General features: G+C 51.6%; 1 protein-coding gene and 1 long non-coding RNA gene across 2 annotated transcripts; both read left to right on the forward strand.

Annotated features, from left to right (window-relative positions):
• Nucleotides 1-12,553: 12,553 nt before the first annotated feature.
• Nucleotides 12,554-22,663, forward strand: LOC120840903. Its single transcript, XM_040211688.1, has 61 exons — nt 12,554-12,610; nt 12,697-12,762; nt 12,849-12,914; nt 13,153-13,218; nt 13,305-13,370; nt 13,457-13,522; nt 13,609-13,674; nt 13,770-13,826; nt 13,918-13,983; nt 14,070-14,135; nt 14,222-14,287; nt 14,374-14,439; nt 14,526-14,591; nt 14,683-14,748; nt 14,835-14,900; nt 14,987-15,052; nt 15,139-15,204; nt 15,291-15,356; nt 15,602-15,667; nt 15,754-15,819; nt 15,906-15,971; nt 16,062-16,127; nt 16,219-16,284; nt 16,371-16,436; nt 16,523-16,588; nt 16,675-16,740; nt 16,827-16,892; nt 16,979-17,044; nt 17,131-17,196; nt 17,292-17,348; nt 17,440-17,505; nt 17,592-17,657; nt 17,744-17,809; nt 17,896-17,961; nt 18,048-18,113; nt 18,200-18,265; nt 18,352-18,417; nt 18,509-18,574; nt 18,661-18,726; nt 18,813-18,878; nt 18,965-19,030; nt 19,276-19,341; nt 19,428-19,493; nt 19,580-19,645; nt 19,736-19,801; nt 19,893-19,958; nt 20,045-20,110; nt 20,197-20,262; nt 20,349-20,414; nt 20,501-20,566; nt 20,805-20,870; nt 21,109-21,174; nt 21,413-21,478; nt 21,565-21,630; nt 21,717-21,782; nt 21,869-21,934; nt 22,021-22,086; nt 22,178-22,243; nt 22,335-22,400; nt 22,492-22,561; nt 22,647-22,663. Exons 1-61 carry the CDS (start codon nt 12,554-12,556, stop codon nt 22,661-22,663), a joined length of 3,954 nt encoding a protein of 1,317 aa, XP_040067622.1.
• Nucleotides 22,664-22,679: 16 nt separating this feature from the next.
• LOC120840078 lies at nt 22,680-23,003 on the forward strand. The gene is made up of 3 exons (XR_005715470.1): nt 22,680-22,712; nt 22,803-22,868; nt 22,958-23,003. It is a non-coding gene; the product is annotated as an uncharacterized LOC120840078 (long non-coding RNA).
• The last annotated feature ends 638 nt before the right edge of the window (nt 23,004-23,641 follow it).

A 23,641-nucleotide genomic window follows, 5' to 3' on the forward strand; every position in this document is an offset into this window, starting at 1 on the left:
GGGGGGGGGGGAAGGGGGAGGGGAAGAGAGGGCCAATGGCGTGTGCGCACCGGAGACGTTTTTTTTTTTTTTTTTTTTACCGGCGGGTCGGCGCACGCAAGGAGTCTCGGACGTCACGTGCACGTAGCACGGAAAGGAGGCAGCCGCCGCTGCCTTCTGGCCGCCTCCGCGCCGGTCCTTCTCTCGCCGTTCTCTCCGTTTCGGAGGCGACGCAGCCTCCCGTGTAGGGTAAGTTTCTAGGAAATCCGGGTCGTCTGGTATATGAAAGTGGCTGCCGGGGACATCCCAGCGAAATCTGTTTGCCGGCAAATAATCTACCAAAGACATGGTAAATTGGTTTCGGATGAAAACGGGTGAAAGTGCCCACTTTTTTGGATCGTCAAATCAGTTCACTGCACGTACTTTTTGAGGATTGCAACGTCGTCCCGAGCTAAAACTCGCACTCACGAGAATGCCGCTCGAGTGGTCTCGTACCTGCTCCGGCCCAGACTTTTGCCTGTCACAAATATCAAGTTGCCGGTGATCGCTGCCCACCGTTTTGGGTCGTCAAAACAGTTCGCTGCACGCACTTCTTGCAGAATTGCAACGTCGTTTCGAGCTAAAACACGCACTCACGAGAATGCCGCTGCATTGGCGGCCGCCATTACAAACTCTGTCCCCTTGCTCGTCTTGGCCTCCTTGACTTAAGCGGTTCCCCTTGCGTCGGCTTCCATTGATGCTTGGTGTCCGGCAAACGAGAGTGGCTTCCGGTAGGATTCCAGCGGCGGGTAATCGAAAGTGGTTCTGGTAAGCTTCCAGCGAAAGTGGCTACACTGGTTTCTGATGAAAATGAGTGGTAATTAACCCGTTCCCGCCGAATGTTACTGGAAGTTTTTGCCGGATTTTAACCGTCAGCGGTTCCGGCAAAAGGTCCAGCGAAATCTGGTCACTGGAAGTGGCGGCCGGTAATGTTTCCACCAAAAAACTGGTCAACTACGCTGGTTTCTGGTGAAAGTGAGTGGAAATTAGCCCGTTTCCACCGAATGTCACTGGAAGTATTTGCCGGAATTTTCAATAGGGCAACATATATGTTTACCACATCTGGTAAACATATATGTTTACCAGATGCTGGACGATTCGCTAACAATTAAAGTGGTTAGTCCATATAGACCTGAGGGTTCTATGCATTTATTTAACAGGGTCGATACCAGTGAAACAATTTGCAGAGCTGTAGGCAAAAGCAATCAGACCAAACAGGAACAACTAAGTCCTTTGCCGCAAAAGATATCTTTCAAGGTACTCACAATGCCGCTGGGTAAATTCCTAGACGCACGGTAGTTCAACTAATAAAACCGCGCAGGTGCACCACACGGACACACACACGTATACTGTCAGTAGCACGCCTAGCGAAAACCACGACCGCGCGGAACGAACATCCGCCGCCGTAGAGAAATCCCGGGCACACTCACGATGTCGTCCCTGATGCCGTCGCCGCGGGTGCGCCAGGCGTCACTAGCACGCCTAGCGAAAACCACGACCGCGCGGAACGAACATCCGCCGCCGTAGAGAAATCCCGGGCACACTCACGATGTCGTCCCTGATGCCGTCGCCGCGGGTGCGCCAGGCGTCAGTAGCACGCCTAGCGAAAACCACGACCGCGCGGAACGAACATCCGCCGCCGTAGAGAAATCCCGGGCACACTCACGATCTCGTCCCTGATGCCGTCGCCGCGGGTGCGCCAGGCGTCAGTAGCACGCCTAGCGAAAACCACGACCGCGCGGAACGAACATCCGCCGCCGTAGAGAAATCCCGGGCACACTCACGATGTTGTCCCTGATGCCGTCGCCGCGGGTGCGCCAGGCGTCAGTAGCACGCTTAGCGAAAACCACGACCGCGCGGAACGAACATCCGCCGCCGTAGAGAAATCCCGGGCACACTCACGATGTCGTCCCTGATGCCGTTGCCGCGGGTGCGCCAGGCGTCAGTAGCACGCCTAGCGAAAACCACGACCGCGCGGAACGAACATCCGCCGCCGTAGAGAAATCCCGGGCACACTCACGATGTCGTCCCTGATGCCGTCGCCGCGGGTGCGCCAGGCGTCAGTAGCATGCCTAGCGAAAACCACGACCGCGCGGAACGAACATCCGCCGCCGTAGAGAAATCCCGGGCACACTCACGATGTCGTCCCTGATGCCGTCGCCGCGGGTGCGCCAGGCGTCAGTAGCACGCTTAGCGAAAACCACGACCGCGCGGAACGAACATCCGCCGCCGTAGAGAAATCCCGGGCACACTCACGATGTCGTCCCTGATGCCGTCGCCGCGAGTGCGCCAGGCGTCAGTAGCGCGCTTAGCGAAAACCACGACCGCGCGGAACGAACATCCGCCGCCGTAGAGAAATCCCGGGCACTCTCACGATGTCGTCCCTGATGCCGTCGCCGCGGGTGCGCCAGGCGTCAGTAGCACGCCTAGCGAAAACCACGACCGCGCGGAACGAACATCCGCCGCCGTAGAGAAATCCCGGGCACACTCACGATGTCGTCCCTGATGCCGTCGCCGCGGGTGCGCCAGGCGTCAGTAGCACGCTTAGCGAAAACCACGACCGCGCGGAACGAACATCCGCCGCCGTAGAGAAATCCCGGGCACACTCACGATGTCGTCCCTGATGCCGTCGCCGCGGGTGCGCCAGGCGTCAGTAGCACGCCTAGCGAAAACCACGACCGCGCGGAACGAACATCCGCCGCCGTAGAGAAATCCCGGGCACACTCACGATGTCGTCCCTGATGCCGTCGCCGCGGGTGCGCCAGGCGTCAGTAGCACGCTTAGCGAAAACCACGACCGCGCGGAACGAACATCCGCTGCCGTAGAGAAATCCCGGGCACAACACTCACGATGTCGTCCCTGATGCCGTCGCCGCGGGTGCGCCAGGCGTCAGTAGCACGCTTAGCGAAAACCACGACCGCGCGGAACGAACATCCGCCGCCGTAGAGAAATCCCGGGCACACTCACGATGTCGTCCCTGATGCCGTCGCCGCGAGTGCGCCAGGCGTCAGTAGCGCGCTTAGCGAAAACCACGACCGCGCGGAACGAACATCCGCCGCCGTAGAGAAATCCCGGGCACACTCACGATGTCGTCCCTGATGCCGTCGCCGCGGGTGCGCCAGGCGTCAGTAGCACGCTTAGCGAAAACCACGACCGCGCTGAACGAACATCCGCTGCCGTAGAGAAATCCCGGGCACAACACTCACGATGTCGTCCCTGATGCCGTCGCCGCGGGTGCGCCAGGCGTCAGTAGCACGCTTAGCGAAAACCACGACCGCGCGGAACGAACATCCGCCGCCGTAGAGAAATCCCGGGCACACTCACGATGTCGTCCCTGATGCCGTCGCCGCGAGTGCGCCAGGCGTCAGTAGCGCGCTTAGCGAAAACCACGACCGCGCGGAACGAACATCCGCTGCCGTAGAGAAATCCCGGGCACAACACTCACGATGTCGTCCCTGATGCCGTCGCCACGGGTGCAGCAGGCGTCAGTTGCACGCTTAGCGAAAACCACGACCGCGCGGAGCGAACACCCGCCGCCGTAGAAAGATCCCGGGCACACTCACGATGTCGTCCCTGCTGCCGTCGCCGCTTGTGCACCAGGCGTCAGTAGCACGCTTAGCGAAAACCACGACCGCGCGGAGCGAACACCCGCCGCCGTAGAAAGATCCCGGGCACACTCACGATGTCGTCCCTGCTGCCGTCGCCGCTGGTGCACCAGGCGTCAGTAGCACGCTTAGCGAAAACCACGACCGCGCGGAGCGAACATCCGCCTCCCTTGAAAAATCCTGGGCACACTCACGATGTCGTCCCTGATGCCGTCGCCGCGGGTGCACCAGGCGTCAGTAGCGCGCTTCGCGAAAACCACGAATTCGCGAAACGAACATCCGCCGACGTTGAGAAATCTTGTGCAGTCTTTTTTCGCTCGCTGGATGCTTCTGAAGGTGGACGGACAGAGGCGTAAGAAGCAGGTCACTGAAAAATATATTCTTTCCATCTGCACACCCAGCTGCTTTGGAAGATATAGGCCCCCCACATACAGTAAAAGCTCGTTAATGCGAACCGCAAGAAGAAGCCGCCTCAGTTCGAATTAACGGAAGTTGGAACAAACGAAAGTGAAGTAACGGCCGTTCCTTCTCCCGACACAGCAGGGAAAACAAAGTCGTAACGCTCGTGGAATCGGTGCAGCCACCCATCTGAAGCAGCAAAGTCGTCGTAAACCAGCTGCTGGGCGAAGTCCGCTGCCTCGCCAGCATGACAGGGCCGCTCAGTGGAATATCGTGTGCACGCATGTCCTTAATACAAAGCAGAAGCGTTTTCTCGAGGTCGGGATACTTTCCGGGCCGCATCCTCTTCCTTTCGTTGGCAACTTCTGCCGCCATAGCGTGCTTTTCGGTATTGCACGCTTCTTCGCAATTTCTTGCTCAGACAAGATTCCGGCGTCCGCTTCCCGCAGGATGTCACTCTTGTTTTGGCACGGTATTTGCCGCGGGCACACGCTATCGTCAAGTCGCAGCTCTGGGTCCGGCGCCACACCACCGATGTCCGCCGAAACAAACTTTAGCCGAGGCTTAACAACACCACAAGGAATCGCGACGGCCGCTACCCCCAAAGCTGAAAACAAACACGTCCGACGGAGACTGCCGAGACAGACGTGCGTGTGTGTGTGTGTGTGTGTAGGTGTTCTAAAAGAGGGGGGGGGGGGAGGGGGAGGGGAGGAGAGGGCCAATTGCGTGTGCGCACCGGAGACTTTTTTTTTTTTTATCGGCGGGTCGGCGCACGCAAGGAGTCTCGGACGTCACGTGCACGTAGCACGGAGAGGAGGCAGCCGCCGCTGCCTTCTGGCATAGCCTCCTCTATACGGAGAAAGCCTGGCGCGTCGCGTGAAAAGACGGCCGCCGTAAATGGGAAAGGAGGGGCGGAGAAACGGGAGCGGAGAGAACCTTGTCCGCTAGCGCCACAAAAGAGCGAGCGGCCAAACGCAGAAACAATTTTTTTTCTCTCTCTCTTTTCTTGTCGCTATCGTGGAGAGGAGAAACTCAACGTCCACCCTTTCCCGTTTCTCCCTGCGCCCTTTCGAATCGCCGCGCCCGTTTCACCCGGAGTACAAAAACGACGGTGACGAAAACACAAACACAAGCGTGGTTCGGGGAGCGGCCGCTCATGACCCAAGCGCTCGCTGTCTAGGTCTTCCCTTTCTGCTCTGCGCTACCATATTGGTCACCGTTCGGCGCGCTCCTCCTCTTCTTTTTCCTGCGGCCGCGCGCTCTATGGCTCCGTCGTCGATGTGCCAGGCTTTCTCCGTATAGAGGAGGCTATGCTTCTGGCCGCCTCCGCGCCGGTCCTTCTCTCGCCGTTCTCTCCGTTTCGGAGGCGACGCAGCCTCCCGTGTAGGGTAAGTTTCTAGGAAATCCGGGTCGTCTGGTATATGAAAGTGGCTGCCGGGGACATCCCAGCGAAATCTGTTTGCCGGCAAATAATCTACCAAAGACATGGTAAATTGGTTTCGGATGAAAACGGGTGAAAGTGCCCACTTTTTTGGATCGTCAAATCAGTTCACTGCACGTACTTTTTGAGGATTGCAACGTCGTCCCGAGCTAAAACTCGCACTCACGAGAATGCCGCTCGAGTGGTCTCGTACCTGCTCCGGCCCAGACTTTTGCCTGTCACAAATATCAAGTTGCCGGTGATCGCTGCCCACCGTTTTGGGTCGTCAAAATAGTTCGCTGCACGCACTTCTTGCAGAATTGCAACGTCGTTTCGAGCTAAAACACGCACTCACGAGAATGCCGCTGCATTGGCGGCCGCCATTACAAACTCTGTCCCCTTGCTCGTCTTGGCCTCCTTGACTTAAGCGGTTCCCCCTTGCGTCGGCTTCCAGTGATGCTTGGTGTCCGGCAAACGAGAGTGGCTTCCGGTAGGATTCCAGCGGCGGGTAATCGAAAGTGGTTCTGGTAAGCTTCCAGCGAAAGTGGCTACACTGGTTTCTGATGAAAATGAGTGGAAATTAACCCGTTCCCGCCGAATGTTACTGGAAGTTTTTGCCGGATTTTAACCGTCAGCGGCTCCGGCAAAAGGTCCAGCGAAATCTGGTCACTGGAAGTGGCGGCCGGTAATGTTTCCACCAAAAAATTGGTCAACTACGCTGGTTTCTGGTGAAAGTGAGTGGAAATTAGCCCGTTTCCACCGAATGTCACTGGAAGTTTTTGCCGGAATTTTCAATAGGGATGACATCCTCCCATAGAGAATATTAAAGTTAAATGTATTATTCTTATGTTAAAATTACCCAGACAGCACACGACGTCGGGCCAACATTGGTATTTAAATGTCAAACAATGGTCCAATATTGGGCCAACGTGGCCATCGCAGAACCAATATTGGTGGTACACTGGAATATACTGGCCAACGTTGGCCTGACTTGGCCAACGGCTCACCAACGTTGGTAATCGATTGGCTTAGGGTGGCCAACATTGGCCTACCTCAGCCAATGGCTTACCAACGTTGGCAATCGATTGGTTTAGACTGGCCAACATTGGCCTACCTCAGCCAATGGCTTACCAACGTTGGCAATCGATTGGTTTAGACTGGCCAACATTGGCCTGTCTTAGTCAATTGGTTACGAACATTGGCAATCAATTGGCTTAGGCTGGCCAACATTGGTCTATGTTATCAATGAGTTGCCATCATTGGTAATCGATTGGCTAAGACAGGCCAATGTTGGCCAGCTTAAGCCAATCAATTGCCGACATTGGTAATTTACTGGCTTAGGCTGGGCAACATTGGCATGTCTTAGCCAGTGGCTTACCAATGTTATATATAATTGGCTTAGTTCTTTTAATGTGCTGATCACTCACGCTGAGAACAATCTCTAGCTATGCCTCCTGGGGGAACGATTCTTCTGTTTTCACAAGCAGAGCAAGTTAGCAACTGAATTAGAACGCTGTACGCATTGCGAGCTGTAGCAAGTTTGAACGTCCACGCAGAAAAAAAATGTGTTCGGTGACAGGTTAAAAATAAACGCTGGGGAGGAGGTCGACTCCTCTTGATCTTTCGATCTACAAATATCGAAAGAGATGGGAGGAGCTTCTACCACCTGTCACCGACTATAACTAACACGCGTCTTCCCAAAACTGATAGTTATGCTTAGTAAATTCCATGTATATTGTATTGTGTTGTCAGCTGCATGTGATCTTGAAAATCTCAAGGCAACCCGCTTTGCTGAGCCGCAAAACGCGGCCTATAATTCAGACTGAACCGGACAAAATTAAAAAAATAAATAAAAAGCACTAATAATTTTAGCAAAAAAAATTAAACCTTAAACAAATATCCAGCGACTGATTAAGCAATTACATGCTTCACGAATAAAAAATTGCGTTGAATTAACATCCCGAACACCCTATGTTTGAGGTAGGAGGTGACATAAAGCTGATGCGCATTTCAATCTGCAAAGAAAGGTTATCACGCAACATATAACAGAAGAAGCTGAGCATTATGCCTGCTTGCCCAAAAATGACTTCAAGGTGCGTACAAAATACGGCAACTGCAGTACTGACTACGGTAGTGACAACGCCCTCGGAAATATAAGCTGTAATAGAGCCAACGGGTTACCAAAGTTGGCAATCGATTGGTTTAAGCTGGCCACCAATTGCCTGTCTTAAGGCTCGTTCTCACTGCCCCGTATTCTTACGTTACGTTACGAAAAGTCATCGGGAAATCTGTGCTTCGTATTAAGCGTGGCTACCGAATCAAGGGGATAGCCTGGCACGCGACATTCGAGACACGAATGCTTCGGTGACTTAGACGTAACGTAAGAAATCGGTGCTGCGTGAAAAGTTGAACCGAGCTCAACTCCTTACGTTACGTTACGACGAACCTTGTGTCCTTGGTTGCCATGGCAACTCACCGTCCTAGCCCGTCGTCACCGAAATATTCGTGCCTCGAATGTTGCGTGCCAGGCTATCTGCTTGAATAGGTAACCACGCTTAATACGAAGCACAGATTTCCCGGTGACTTTTCGCAACGTAACGTAAGAAAACGGGGCAGTGTGAACGAGCCTTTAGCCAGTGGCCTACCAACGTTGGTAATTGATTGGCTTAGTCTGGTGTGATGAGCGATCCCGCGACCAGCCGAAGAGGACGAGAAAGAAGAAGACGAGGTGGGGGCATGCGAGGAGCGCGAGAGGGGATTCGGGCGGTTGACAAAGGACGGTGCAGACGCGACCAGGCCGGACCTCCGTCGGCGTGACCAGACGTCAAGAGGCCCGACCCACAAACCATTTCTCACGCAGTCCGGGCGCCAACCTTCCGGAGGGAAGACAAGACTGCATGCGTGGCGCAGTTGAACACCCGCTGCCACTCCGTGCCACAGACGTTCTGGGCCTGACTCAAGCCTTCGGCCAACGCCCAACTGCCTCGTCGCTACGTCCTTCGGACCAGACCTTGGCGGACACCTGGTCATAGGCTGCCACCGGCGTACGGGGCCTGATTCAAGCCTTCGGCCATCGGTCAACTGCCTCGTCACTACGTCCGGACCTCGGCCCTGACGTCGTAGACCCCTGATCATCGGCTACCACGGGTGCTACGCCGCAAGGGCTGAAAAGTCGTGAGCGAGGGACTTTTTAGGGGACACTCAAACCTTAACATTTGTTGAAGTACTGCTTGGGAGTGTGCTTTACTAAGACCAATGTGGGTTTGAAAGCGTTGATCTTTGACCTTTGGATCTTTTCGTAGATGCCATCAGTGCGAAGCTAACAATTGAAGAATCGGCAGCTTAAAAATGGTGCTGAAGTGGCTGCCAGGGTCTTGCAAAAGGGGAGGCTTGAGGAAGAGGCGTTCGGAAGCCGTAATGGGTCCCCAGCCCCAGGACTCGCCCCAGGACCTTCCCCAGGACCAGGCATAGGCTCCCCGCTGAGCTTCCATCCTAGCCCCTTTCAATAAAATTCCGAAAAAAGTATTAATTGATCTTGAATTAGTCATTTGCTCGCCAGATAAAATAGTGCACAGACAAAGCATAGGATGACCTTGCCATTTGTGCCCAGAATGTTTTTCTCGCAGTGGGCTGCTAATAAGAAACAGGCCAGAGGTTCTTAAAACCCAATGTTGGAATAACCAGGATTTAAACACATTGCCATCATTTCATAGCCAGCATTAAAGACATGGCATTAACACTGGAACATGCCAATGAATCAGCTTGACTGCCGATAACGGCCTATTCAATGATTGAACTTGTATACCAATGATGGCATAGCCATTGAATTAGTGTGAAAGCCAAAATTGGCATAGCCAATGACATAGTGTGGATGCCAACGATGGCTGAAATATTGGTTTAACGATGGCCTAAAAAAGGTGCCAATGATGGCTGGATCATTGGTTGAACGATGGCCCAACGTTGGCGCCAATGACGGCTGGAAGGCTGGTTGAACGATGGCCCAACGTTGGTGCCAATGATGGCTGGAACATTCGTTGAACGATGGCCCAACGTTGGTTCCAATGGCTGGGCCAACATTGGAAGAAGTTGCGCTCGGCCAGAATACCTATGTTGGACCAACCTCCGGAGCCAGCGTTTGCCATTGTTGGCCCAATGTAGGTCCAACATTGGTGTGCTGCCTGGGTACCTCAGCCACCTGCTCTGTGTGAGTGACCTGCGTTGATCCGTTGTGTCCATCTGTAGCAGACAGCAGGAGCCAAAGCGGCCCACCATGCATCCAGTGCCTCGTCATCAGTCTGCGTCGCCTAAGAAATAGTAATACGGAAATTAAATTAGCACTCAACATCCTGTGCCACAAACAAATCTATGAATACTCTGCATTCACGATGGCAGGCACTGTAAAGTAAGAAACAAAGGTCCAGAGCATTATACTCTATGCTAAACAGAACTTTCATTTACAGTCCTAGAAGTGGGGCCTTTAAACGATATTACTTGCAGTCACAGGGTGCCCCCCAACCCCCATAAATTGTCGTTAGTTACCATTGTAGACGTGCACTTCGTAGGCATAGCTTGGGCTGCCGTGTGGACGAGCGTCGCAAAGGAATCCCAGTTGGAACTCTCGGCCTCGGTTGTCGCCTCTGGCTCAGAAACCATGTGAGGGTCAGGAGGCGTCCCCACTGGAGGTGGCGTGGGTTGGCAGCGGCTGGATCGTTTCAGCATCCTGAAAGCTTGAACATGTCACATCTTGCACTATATGCTATACCACATTGCTATTACCTCTTTGCCCTCTCTACATTGGGCGTCTTTTTCTTGTAGAGAGGCGGCAAGATGGTGGGGATGTACGAGGGGTGTGCCTCAGCGTCGTTCTTACAGTTGTACACAAAATGGGCACTGCAAATTCTCGTCGCCGGGGACGGCAACCACTTGAAGCCATCCTCGCTGGAAAATAAAATAACCTGAGACCGAGCTTTGGCCTGACCAGCCGAAAATCAGGCCGACCTATATTAGCTTCTATGTCGACATCACACTTTTTAAATATCTTAGGTGAAATATGTTTACCAGAGTTGCGTCGCGTCACTGTGTAACTGCTACGATACGAGCACGTAAATCGCAAACTCTGGTGACGCCGGCATTGCGACAGTGCTTTACCGCACTTGGCATATCCACATTTTTTATGCTGACCGTGATACTGCCGTATTTTCCAGACTAAACTCCGCAAAAGAGAATTTGGGGTCAAAAATAAAAGTTTTTGCTCAGATAGTCCGCAAGCGGCGCATATTCCGCAGTTAGTGTCTAATCCGAGCGTGCAAATTATCATACACAGCACACCTTAAAAATGCCTGCTGTATTAGCTCACAAAGAAGCTTGTATCATACACAAATCACTAATAATATACCTTATTACTCATAAAATCCTTCGCGTCTTGCCACAGGGAACAATGCACCTTTAGATACCCTTACAGAAATGTCATATATCACCCAGATATATTTGGTATTGGGCCGTATATGGGCATATAAGTAGACATATACGGTCATATATTACCATACAAGGGCTGAAATGAGGACAGATATGGGAAGATGACACCATATATGACGACATATATTGCCAGATAAAGTCATATATGGTGCCAGTGGCTGCCATATATAACAGTATAGGATTCCTGATACTCCTGTATATGGCAGTATATGGTGCCAGTCAACATGTAGGTAGCACTCCGCGTCGGCCGGTATCGGGACTACGCCGGCCCGTACATGGTAACAGGATGGCAGCCCACGGGCACCGGGGAGCTACAGGCCCCGGCCGGCGTCAGGCTTTCATCTTGCTCATTGGCCAGTCCAGCCGTGTCTGGCCGGCATCGGGTTTTTGCTGTCTTTACTGGCTAGTCTTTCCATGAAGGTTCCAGTAACTGGCCGGCATCGGTATTTTGCTGTCTTTGATGGCCGTGTATATATTTACGGAAGTTCAGTAACTGGCCGGCACCGGTATTTTGCTGTGTTTGATGGCCAGTATTTACGTGGAAGTTCAGTAAGTCCGTAGCTTTCACAGCCCCAGTCGTCTGACGCCTTCATTTTCGCAGTTCGTACCCAGAAAAAATTGCCAAAAATTGGTGCCACGATGAATTTACCCCATGGTGATTAATGCATACCATACCACTTCTGATCGCGAAAATTTGTGCCCGCGAAATAATTTTGGACGCTGGCATTTATTCCTCGCAAAATGCCGAGCTCTAAAGATCAATTGCTGTACACGTGTTTCCTATGACACACCAACGCACACCAACTCGGAGCGCACACCAACTCGAAGCACGTGGAGCGAAAGCTTGCGCTGCAGAACTCAAGGATCCTAGGTTCAATCCCCACCCATGCCCATTTCGATCTGGATGAGCATAGTACCGGCGTGCAGTCATGTATCACTACTGCGTGGTGCAGGGTGGAGACCCCAGGCTAGCAGTCATACCGCACTGGCTAAATTGCTCATCTACAGCGAGCAACTCATCGCAACTTTGAAATGGCTGACCAACTACACGCTGTATAAATATCCACAGAACCCCAACAGAAGTGCGTCACTACTAGCATCCAGGATTGCTGTGTGTCTTGTATTTGGATTTTGTATTTGTTTATTTAGTGTTCCCAATAATGGCTGAAGCCTTCCCATTGGTGCACTTGTTAGTAGTAACACGAACGAACGGCCAGAGTAGTGAACAGTGCCACTCTTGCCGCTCGCCACCGCGCGGATTGGTTTTCGGAGAACTTTGCAGTAATGGTCTCTGGTATTTGGTCATATATCGCACATGGACACAACAAGGGCGCTGTACCTACAATTGAAAACTTGCAAGACTTGCGTGAATATACCCTGTAGGTGCTCGCACTTTCAGAGTCATTTTAATGTTGCAGAAATGATAGAATGGATACTTGGGCGAGTTGGTGAACCATATTCTACGGTGACAGCGCAGAGAAACAATCACGCTTCAGATACTCGGCAAGACAAGCTCACGCGCAGAACTTAAAATTTTCGTGTATTCGACTACTTTGTTCTCTTCAACGTGTGGATCGACTTTCCAGAACGTGATAAGTTGAAGAAATAGCACAAAATACAAGAAAAACAATCGACAATGACAAACGACAATGATTTGGGTGCCGTGTCGTGGCAGCCTGCGTCCGAGCATGTGGTAAGTTATTTGAGAATGAGGGTGCTTTGGCGACCTGTGCGACTGGGTCTGATGTTTCGAGCATTGTCCCTATGAATTTATTTCAGACCATACAGTCCACTGACGACAATGATTTGGGTGCCGTGTCGTGGCAGCCTGCGTCCGAGCATGTGGTAAGTTAGTTGAGAATGAGGGTGCTTTGGCGACGTGTGTGACTGGGTCCGATGTTTCGAGCATTGTCCCTATGAATTTATTTCAGACCATACAGTCCACGGACGACAATGATTTGGGTGCCGTGTCGTGGCAGCCTGCGTCCGAGCATGTGGTAAGTTAGTTGAGAATGAGGGTGCTTTGGCGACCTGTGTGACTGGGTCTGATGTTTCGAGCATTGTCCCAATGAATTTCTTTCAGACCATACAGTCCACTGACGACAATGATTTGGGTGCCGTGTCGTAGCAGCCTGCGTCCGAGCATGTGGTAAGTTAGTTGAGAATGAGGGTGCTTTGGCGACCTGTGTGACTGGGTCTGATGTTTCGAGCATTGTCCCTATGAATTTCTTTCAGACCACACAGTCCACTGACGACAATGATTTGGGTGCCGTGTCGTGGCAGCCTGCGTCCGAGCATGTGGTAAGTTAGTTGAGAATGAGGGTGCTTTGGCGACCTGTGTGACTGGGTCTGATGTTTCGAGCATTCTCCCTATGAATTTATTTCAGACCATACAGTCCACTGACGACAATGATTTGGGTGCCGTGTCGTGGCAGCCTGCGTCCGAGCATGTGGTAAGTTAGTTGAGAATGAGGGTGCTTTGGCGACCTGTGTGACTGGGTCTGATGTTTCGAGCATTGTCCCTATGAATTTATTTCAGACCATACAGTCCACTGACGACAATGATTTGGGTGCCGTGTCGTGGCAGCCTTCGTCCGAGCATGTGGTAAGTCAGTTGAGAATGAGGGTGCTTTGGCGACCTGTGTGACTGGGTCCGATGTTTCGAGCATTGTCCCTATGAATTTATTTCAGACCATACAGTCCACTGACAACAATGATTTGGGTGCCGCGTCGTGGCAGCCTGCGTCCGAGCATGTGGTAAGTCAGTTGAGAATGAGGGTGCTTTGGCGACCTGTGTGACTGGGTCTGATGTTTCGAGCATTGTCCCTATGAATTTATTTCACACCATACAGTCCACTGACAACAATGATTTGGGTGCCGCGTCGTGGCAGCCTGCGTCTGAGCATGTGGTAAGTTCGTTGAGTATAGGGTTGCTTTGGGCGACCTGTGTGACTGGGTCTGATGTTTCGAGCATTGTCTCATTCATTGAATTTCTTTCAGACCATACAGTCCACTGACGACAATGATTTGGGTGCCGTGTCGTGGCAGCCTGCGTCCGAGCATGTGGTAAGTTAGTTGCGAATGAGGGTGCTTTGGCGACCTGTGTGACTGGGTCTGATGTTTCGAGCTTTGTCCCTATGAATTTATTTCAGACCATACAGTCCACTGACGACAATGATTTGGGTGCCGTGTCGTGGCAGCCTGCGTCCGAGCATGTGGTAAGTTAGTTGAGAATGAGGGTGCTTTGGCGACCTGTGTGACTGGGTCTGATGTTTCGAGCATTGTCCCTATGAATTTATTTCAGACCATACAGTCCACTGACGACAATGATTTGGGTGCCGTGTCGTGGCAGCCTGCGTCCGAGCATGTGGTAAGTTAGTTGAGAATGAGGGTGCTTTGGCGACCTGTGTGACTGGGTCTGATGTTTCGAGCATTGTCCCTATGAATTTCTTTCAGACCATACAGTCCACAGACGACAATGATTTGGGTGCCGTTTTGTGGCAGCCTGCGTCCGAGCATGTGGTAAGTCAGTTGAGAATGAGGGTGCTTTGGCGACCTGTGTGACTGGGTCTGATGTTTCGAGCATTGTCCCTATGAATTTATTTCAGACCATACAGTCCACTGACAACAATGATTTGGGTGCCGCGTCGTGGCAGCCTGCGTCTGAGCATGTGGTAAGTTCGTTGAGTATGGGGGTGCTTTGGGCGACCTGTGTGACTGGGTCTGATGTTTCGAGCATTGTCTCATTCATTGAATTTCTTTCAGACCATACAGTCCACTGACGACAATGATTTGGGTGCCGTGTCGTGGCAGCCTGCGTCCGAGCATGTGGTAAGTTAGTTGAGAATGAGGGTGCTTTGGCGACCTGTGTGACTGGGTCTGATGTTTCGAGCATTGTCCCTATGAATTTATTTCAGACCATACAGTCCACTGACGACAATGATTTGGGTGCCGTGTCGTGGCAGCCTGCGTCCGAGCATGTGGTAAGTTAGTTGAGAATGAGGGTGCTTTGGCGACCTGTGTGACTGGGTCTGATGTTTCGAGCATTGTGCCTATGAATTTATTTCAGACCATACAGTCCACTGACGACAATGATTTGGGTGCCGTGTCGTGGCAGCCTGCGTCCGAGCATGTGGTAAGTTAGTTGAGAATGAGGGTGCTTTGGCGACCTGTGTGACTGGGTCTGATGTTTCGAGCATTGTCCCTATGAATTTATTTCAGACCATACAGTCCACTGACGACAATGATTTGGGTGCCGTGTCGTGGCAGCCTGCGTCCGAGCATGTGGTAAGTCAGTTGAGAATGAGGGTGCTTTGGCGACCTGAGTGACTGGGTCTGATGTTTCGAGCATTGTCCCCATGAATTTATTTCAGACCATACAGTCCACTGACGACAATGATTTGGGTGCCGTGTCGTGGCAGCCTGCGTGTGAGCATGTGGTAGGTTAGTTGAGAATGAGGGTGCTTTGGGCGACCTGTGTCCCTGGGTCTGAGTTTCGAGCATTGTCTCAGTCGTTGAATTTATTTCAGAGCATACAGTCCACTGACGACAGATTTCTGCGCCGTGTTGAGGCAGCCTGCGTCTGAGCATGTGGTAACTTCGTTGAGTATGGGGGTGCTTTGGGCGACCTGTGTGACTGGGTCTGATGTTTCGAGCATTGTCTCATTCGTTGAATTTATTTCAGACCATACAGTCCACTGACGACAATGATTTGGGCGCCGTGTCGTGGCAGCCTGCGTCCGAGCATGTGGTAAGTTACTTGAGAATGAGGGTGCTTTGGCGACCTGTGTGACTGGGTCTGATGTTTCGAGCATTGTCCCTATGAATTTATTTCAGACCATACAGTCCACTGACGACAATGATTTGGGTGCCGTGTCGTGGCAGCCTGCGTCCGAGCATGTGGTAAGTCAGTTGAGAATGAGGGTGCTTTGGCGACCTGTGTGACTGGGTCTGATGTTTCGAGCATTGTCCCTATGAATTTATTTCAGACCATACAGTCCACTGACGACAATGATTTGGGTGCCGTGTCGTGGCAGCCTGCGTCTGAGCATGTGGTAAGTTAGTTGAGAATGAGGGTGCTTTGGGCGACCTGTGTCCCTGGGTCTCAGTTTCGAGCATTGTCTCAGTCGTTGAATTTATTTCAGAGCATACAGTCCACTGACGACACAGATTTCTGCGCCGTGTTGAGGCAGCCTGCGTCTGAGCATGTGGTAACTTCGTTGAGTATGGGGGTGCTTTGGGCGACCTGTGTGACTGGGTCTGATGTTTCGAGCATTGTCTCATTCGTTGAATTTATTTCAGACCATACAGTCCACTGGCGACAATGATTTGGGTGCCGTGTCGTGGCAGCCTGCGTCCGAGCATGTGGTAAGTTAGTTGAGAATGAGGGTGCTTTGGCGACCTGTGTGACTGGGTCTGATGTTTCGAGCATTGTCCCTATGAATTTATTTCAGACCATACAGTCCACTGACGACAATGATTTGGGTGTCGTGTCGTGGCAGCCTGCGTCCGAGCATGTGGTAAGTTAGTTGAGAATGAGGGTGCTTTGGCGACCTGTCTTACTGGGTTTGATGTTTCGAGCATTGTCCCTATGAATTTATTTCAGACCGCGCAGCGCACTGACGACACTGACTTGGGTGCCGCGTCGTGGCAGCCTGCGTCTGAGCATGTGGTAAGTTAGTTGAGAATGAGGGTGATTTGGCGACCTGTGTGACTGGGTCTGGTGTTTCGAGCATTGTCCCTATGAATTTCTTTCAGACCACACAGTCCACTGACGACAATGATTTGGGTGCCGTGTCGTGGCAGCCTGCGTCCGAGCATGTGGTAAGTTAGTTGAGAATGAGGGTGCTTTGGCGACCTGTGTGACTGGGTCTGATGTTTCGAGCATTCTCCCTATGAATTTATTTCAGACCATACAGTCCACTGACGACAATGATTTGGGTGCCGTGTCGTGGCAGCCTGCGTCCGAGCATGTGGTAAGTTAGTTGAGAATGAGGGTGCTTTGGCGACCTGTGTGACTGGGTCTGATGTTTCGAGCATTGTCCCTATTAATTTATTTCAGACCATACAGTCCACTGACGACAATGATTTGGGTGCCGTGTCGTGGCAGCCTGCGTCCGAGCATGTGGTAAGTCAGTTGAGAATGAGGGTGCTTTGGCGACCTGTGTGACTGGGTCTGATGTTTCGAGCATTGTCCCTATGAATTTATTTCAGACCATACAGTCCACTGACAACAATGATTTGGGTGCCGCGTCGTGGCAGCCTGCGTCCGAGCATGTGGTAAGTCAGTTGATAATGAGGGTGCTTTGGCGACCTGTGTGACTGGGTCTGATGTTTCGAGCATTGTCCCTATGAATTTATTTCACACCATACAGTCCACTGACAACAATGATTTGGGTGCCGCGTCGTGGCAGCCTGCGTCTGAGCATGTGGTAAGTTCGTTGAGTATAGGGTTGCTTTGGGCGACCTGTGTGACTGGGTCTGATGTTTCGAGCATTGTCTCATTCATTGAATTTATTTCAGACCATACAGTCCACTGACGACAATGATTTGGGTGCCGTGTCGTGGCAGCCTGCGTCCGAGCATGTGGTAAGTTAGTTGAGAATGAGGGTGCTTTGGCGACCTGTGTGACTGGGTCTGATGTTTCGAGCATTGTCCCTATGAATTTATTTCAGACCATACAGTCCACTGACGACAATGATTTGGGTGCCGTGTCGTGGCAGCCTGCGTCCGAGCATGTGGTAAGTTAGTTGAGAATGAGGGTGCTTTGGCGACCTGTGTGACTGGGTCTGATGTTTCGAGCATTGTCCCTATTAATTTATTTCAGACCATACAGTCCACTGACGACAATGATTTGGGTGCCGTGTCGTGGCAGCCTGCGTCCGAGCATGTGGTAAGTTAGTTGCGAATGAGGGTGCTTTGGCGACCTGTGTGACTGGGTCTGATGTTTCGAGCTTTGTCCCTATGAATTTATTTCAGACCATACAGTCCACTGACGACAATGATTTGGGTGCCGTGTCGTGGCAGCCTGCGTCCGAGCATGTGGTAAGTTAGTTGAGAATGAGGGTGCTTTGGCGACCTGTGTGACTGGGTCTGATGTTTCGAGCATTGTCCCTATGAATTTATTTCAGACCATACAGTCCACTGACGACAATGATTTGGGTGCCGTGTCGTGGCAGCCTGCGTCCGAGCATGTGGTAAGTTAGTTGAGAATGAGGGTGCTTTGGCGACCTGTGTGACTGGGTCTGATGTTTCGAGCATTGTCCCTATGAATTTCTTTCAGACCATACAGTCCACAGACGACAATGATTTGGGTGCCGTGTTGTGGCAGCCTGCGTCCGAGCATGTGGTAAGTCAGTTGAGAATGAGGGTGCTTTGGCGACCTGTGTGACTGGGTCTGATGTTTCGAGCATTGTCCCTATGAATTTATTTCAGACCATACAGTCCACTGACAACAATGATTTGGGTGCCGCGTCGTGGCAGCCTGCGTCTGAGCATGTGGTAAGTTCGTTGAGTATGGGGGTGCTTTGGGCGACCTGTGTGACTGGGTCTGATGTTTCGAGCATTGTCTCATTCATTGAATTTCTTTCAGACCATACAGTCCACTGACGACAATGATTTGGGTGCCGTGTCGTGGCAGCCTGCGTCCGAGCATGTGGTAAGTTAGTTGAGAATGAGGGTGCTTTGGCGACCTGTGTGACTGGGTCTGATGTTTCGAGCATTGTTCCTATGAATTTATTTCAGACCATACAGTCCACTGACGACAATGATTTGGGTGCCGTGTCGTGGCAGCCTGCGTCCGAGCATGTGGTAAGTTAGTTGAGAATGAGGGTGCTTTGGCGACCTGTGTGACTGGGTCTGATGTTTCGAGCATTGTGCCTATGAATTTATTTCAGACCATACAGTCCACTGACGACAATGATTTGGGTGCCGTGTCGTGGCAGCCTGCGTCCGAGCATGTGGTAAGTTAGTTGAGAATGAGGGTGCTTTGGCGACCTGTGTGACTGGGTCTGATGTTTCGAGCATTGTCCCTATGAATTTATTTCAGACCATACAGTCCACTGACGACAATGATTTGGGTGCCGTGTCGTGGCAGCCTGCGTCTGAGCATGTGGTAAGTTAGTTGAGAATGAGGGTGCTTTGGGCGACCTGTGTCCCTGGGTCTGACTTTCGAGCATTGTCTCAGTCGTTGAATTTATTTCAGAGCATACAGTCCACTGACGACAGATTTCTGCGCCGTGTTGAGGCAGCCTGCGTCTGAGCATGTGGTAACTTCGTTGAGTATGGGGGTGCTTTGGGCGACCTGTGTGACTGGGTCTGATGTTTCGAGCATTGTCTCATTCGTTGAATTTATTTCAGACCATACAGTCCACTGACGACAATGATTTGGGCGCCGTGTCGTGGCAGCCTGCGTCCGAGCATGTGGTAAGTTAGTTGAGAATGAGGGTGCTTTGGCGACCTGTGTGACTGGGTCTGATGTTTCGAGCATTGTCCCTATGAATTTATTTCAGACCATACAGTCCACTGACGACAATGATTTGGGTGCCGTGTCGTGGCAGCCTGCGTCCCAGCATGTGGTAAGTCAGTTGAGAATGAGGGTGCTTTGGCGACCTGTGTGACTGGGTCTGATGTTTCGAGCATTGTCCCTATGAATTTATTTCAGACCATACAGTCCACTGACGACAATGATTTGGGTGCCGTGTCGTGGCAGCCTGCGTCTGAGCATGTGGTAAGTTAGTTGAGAATGAGGGTGCTTTGGGCGACCTGTGTCCCTGGGTCTCAGTTTCGAGCATTGTCTCAGTCGTTGAATTTATTTCAGAGCATACAGTCCACTGACGACACAGATTTCTGCGCCGTGTTGAGGCAGCCTGCGTCTGAGCATGTGGTAACTTCGTTGAGTGTGGGGGTGCTTTGGGCGACCTGTGTGACTGGGTCTGATGTTTCGAGCATTGTCTCATTCGTTGAATTTATTTCAGACCATACAGTCCACTGACGACAATGATTTGGGTGCCGTGTCGTGGCAGCCTGCGTCCGAGCATGTGGTAAGTTAGTTGAGAATGAGGGTGCTTTGGCGACCTGTGTGACTGGGTCTGATGTTTCGAGCATTGTCCCTATGAATTTATTTCAGACCATACATTCCACTGACGACAATGATTTGGGTGCCGTGTCGTGGCAGCCTGCGTCCGAGCATGTGGTAAGTTAGTTGAGAATGAGGGTGCTTTGGCGACCTGTGTTACTGGGTTTGATGTTTCGAGCATTGTCCCTATGAATTTATTTCAGACCGCGCAGCGCACTGACGACACTGACTTGGGTGCCGCGTCGTGGCAGCCTGCGTCTGAGCATGTGGTAAGTTAGTTGAGAATGAGGGTGATTTGGCGACCTGCGTGACTGGGTCTGATGTTTCGAGCATTGTCCCTATGAATTTATTTCAGACCATACAGTCCACTGACGACAATGATTGGGGTGCCGTGTCGTGGCAGCCTGCGTCCGAGCATGTGGTAAGTTAGTTGAGAATGAGGGTGCTTTCGTGACCTGTGTTACTGGGTTTGATGTTTCGAGCATTGTCCCTATGAATTTATTTCAGACCGCGCAGCGCACTGACGACACTGACTTGGGTGCCGCGTCGCGGCAGCCTGCGTCTAAGCATGTGGTAAGTTAGTTGAGAATGAGGGTGATTTGGCGACCTGTGTGACTGGGTCTGATGTTTCGAGCATTGTCCCTATGAATTTATTTCAGACCATACAGTCCACTGACGACAATGATTGGGGTGCCGTGTCGTGGCAGCCTGCGTCCGAGCATGTGGTAAGTTAGTTGAGAATGAGGGTGCTTTCGCGACCTGTGTTACTGGGTTTGATGTTTCGAGCATTGTCCCTATGAATTTATTTCAGACCGCGCAGCGCACTGACGACACTGACTTGGGTGCCGCGTCGTGGCAGCCTGCGTCTGAGCATGTGGTAAGTTAGTTGAGACTGAGGGTGATTTGGCGACCTGTGTGACTGGGTCTGATGTTTCGAGCATTGTCCCTATGAATTTATTTCAGACCATACAGTCCACTGACGACAATGATTGGGGTGCCGTGTCGTGGCAGCCTGCGTCCGAGCATGTGGTAATTTAGTTGAGAATGAGGGTGCTTTCGGGACCTGTGGTACTGGGTTTGATGTTTCGAGCATTGTCCCTATGAATTTATTTCAGACCGCGCAGCGCACTGACGACACTGACTTGGGTGCCGCGTCGTGGCAGCCTGCGTCTGAGCATGTGGTGAGTTAGTTGAGAATGAGGGTGATTTGGCGACCTGTGTGACTGGGTCTGATGTTTCGAGCATTGTCCCTATGAATTTATTTCAGACCATACAGTCCACTGACGATAATGATTGGGGTGCCGTGTCGTGGCAGCCTGCGTCCGAGCATGTGGTAAGTTAGTTGAGAATGAGGGTGCTTTCGTGACCTGTGTTACTGGGTTTGATGTTTCGAGCATTGTCCCTATGAATTTATTTCAGACCGCGCAGCGCACTGACGACACTGACTTGGGTGCCGCGTCGTGGCAGCCTGCGTCTGAGGATGTGGTGAGTTAGTTGAGAATGAGGGTGATTTGGCGACCTGTGTGACTGGGTCTGATGTTTCGAGCATTGTCCCTATGAATTTATTTCAGACCATACAGTCCACTGACGACAATGATTGGGGTGCCGTGTCGTGGCAGCCTGCGTCCGAGCATGTGGTAAGTTAGTTGAGAATGAGGGTGCTTTCGTGACCTGTGTTACTGGGTTTGATGTTTCGAGCATTGTCCCTATGAATTTATTTCAGACCGCGCAGCGCACTGACGACACTGACTTGGGTGCCGCGTCGTGGCAGCCTGCGTCTGAGCATGTGGTGAGTTAGTTGAGAATGAGGGTGATTTGGCGACCTGTGTGACTGGGTCTGATGTTTCGAGCATTGTCCCTATGAATTTATTTCAGACCATACAGTCCACTGACGACAATGATTGGGGTGCCGTGTCGTGGCAGCCTGCGTCCGAGCATGTGGTAAGTTAGTTGAGAATGAGGGTGCTTTCGTGACCTGTGTTACTGGGTTTGATGTTTCGAGCATTGTCCCTATGAATTTATTTCAGACCGCGCAGCGCACTGACGACACTGACTTGGGTGCCGCGTCGTGGCAGCCTGCGTCTGAGGATGTGGTAAGTTAGTTGAGAATGGGGGTGCTTTGGGCGACCTGTGTGACTGGGTCAGATATTTTGAGCATTACCTCAGTAATTGAATTTATTTCAGTCCATACAGTCCACTGACGACACAGATTTGGGTGCCGCGTCCTGGCAGCCTGCGTCTGGGCATGTGGTAAGTTCGTTGAGAATGGGGGTGCATTGGGCGACCTGTGTGACTGGGTCTGATATTTCGAGCATTGTCTCAGTCATTGAATTTATTTCAGACCATACACTCTACTGACGACACAGATTTGGGTGCCGCGTCCTGGCAGCCTGCGTCTGGGCATGTGGTAGGTTCGTTGAGAATGGGGGTGCTTTGGGCGACCTGTGTGACTGGGTCTGATGTTTCGAGCATTGTCTCAGTCGTTGAATTTATTTCAGACCATACAGTCCACTGACGACACAGATTTCTGCGCCGTGTTGTCGCAGCCTGCGTCTGAGCATGTGGTAAGTTAGTTGCGAATGGGGGTGCTTTGGCGACCTGTGTTACTGGTGTGATGTTTCGAGCATTCTCTCATTCGTTGAATTTATTTCAGACCATACAGTCCACTGACGACAATGATTTGGGTGCCGCGTCGTGGCAGCCTGCGTCTGAGCATGTGGTAAGCTACTTGAGAATGAGGGTGCTTTGGCGACCTGTGTGACTGGGTCTGATGTTTCGAGCATTGTCCCTAATGTTGAATTTATTTCAGACCGCGCAGCGCACTGACGACACTGACTTGGGTGCCGCGTCGTGGCAGCCTGCGTCTGAGCATGTGGTAAGTTAGTAGATAATGAGGGTGCTTTGGCGACCTGTGTGACTGGGTCTGATGTTTCGAGCATTGTCCCTATCGTTGAATTTATTTAGACCGCGCAGCGCACTGACGACACTGACTTGGGTGCCGCGTCGTGGCAGCCTGCGTCTTAGCATGTGGTAAGTTAGTTGAGAATGAGGGTGATTTGGCGACCTGTGTGACTGGGTCTGATGTTTCCAGCATTGTCTCTATCGTTGAATATATTTCAGACCACGCCGCCCACTGACGACACTGACTTGGGTGCCGCGTCTTGGCAGCCTGCGTCTGAGCATGTGGTAAGTTGGTTGAGAATGAGGGTGCCTTGGCGACTTGTGTGACTGGGTCTGATGTTTCGAGCATTGTCTCTATCGTTGAATTTATTTCAGACCACGCAGCCCACTGTCGACACAGACTTGGGTGCCGTGTCGTGGTTCCTTTTTGCAAATATGAGACTAGCCCAACTTGGACTACTGGTCTATCAATTACAAACTGAGATTAGGGACAGTAACACCAGTGCAAATGATGTACCAGACCACTCGCACAAATGAATCGTAGGAGAATACAACTGCAGAAGCTGCCCAGTATACATGAGTACAGTAAAATGTAATACTTATAAAAAAGCTAGTTGTGAAATTAATAAAAACTAAAGGTAAAAATGATTCTCTACAATACAGAGCATCCACTTGTCGACCAGAAAACTTGTCAAAGGATGGTGTTGCTCATGATGCCCATCCAGCATTTTGAAGACATACCTAGGA

This window comes from Ixodes scapularis, unplaced genomic scaffold (assembly GCF_016920785.2).
Source record: "Ixodes scapularis isolate PalLabHiFi unplaced genomic scaffold, ASM1692078v2 PGA_scaffold4__175_contigs__length_147842914, whole genome shotgun sequence".
Taxonomy (NCBI): domain Eukaryota; kingdom Metazoa; phylum Arthropoda; class Arachnida; order Ixodida; family Ixodidae; genus Ixodes; species Ixodes scapularis.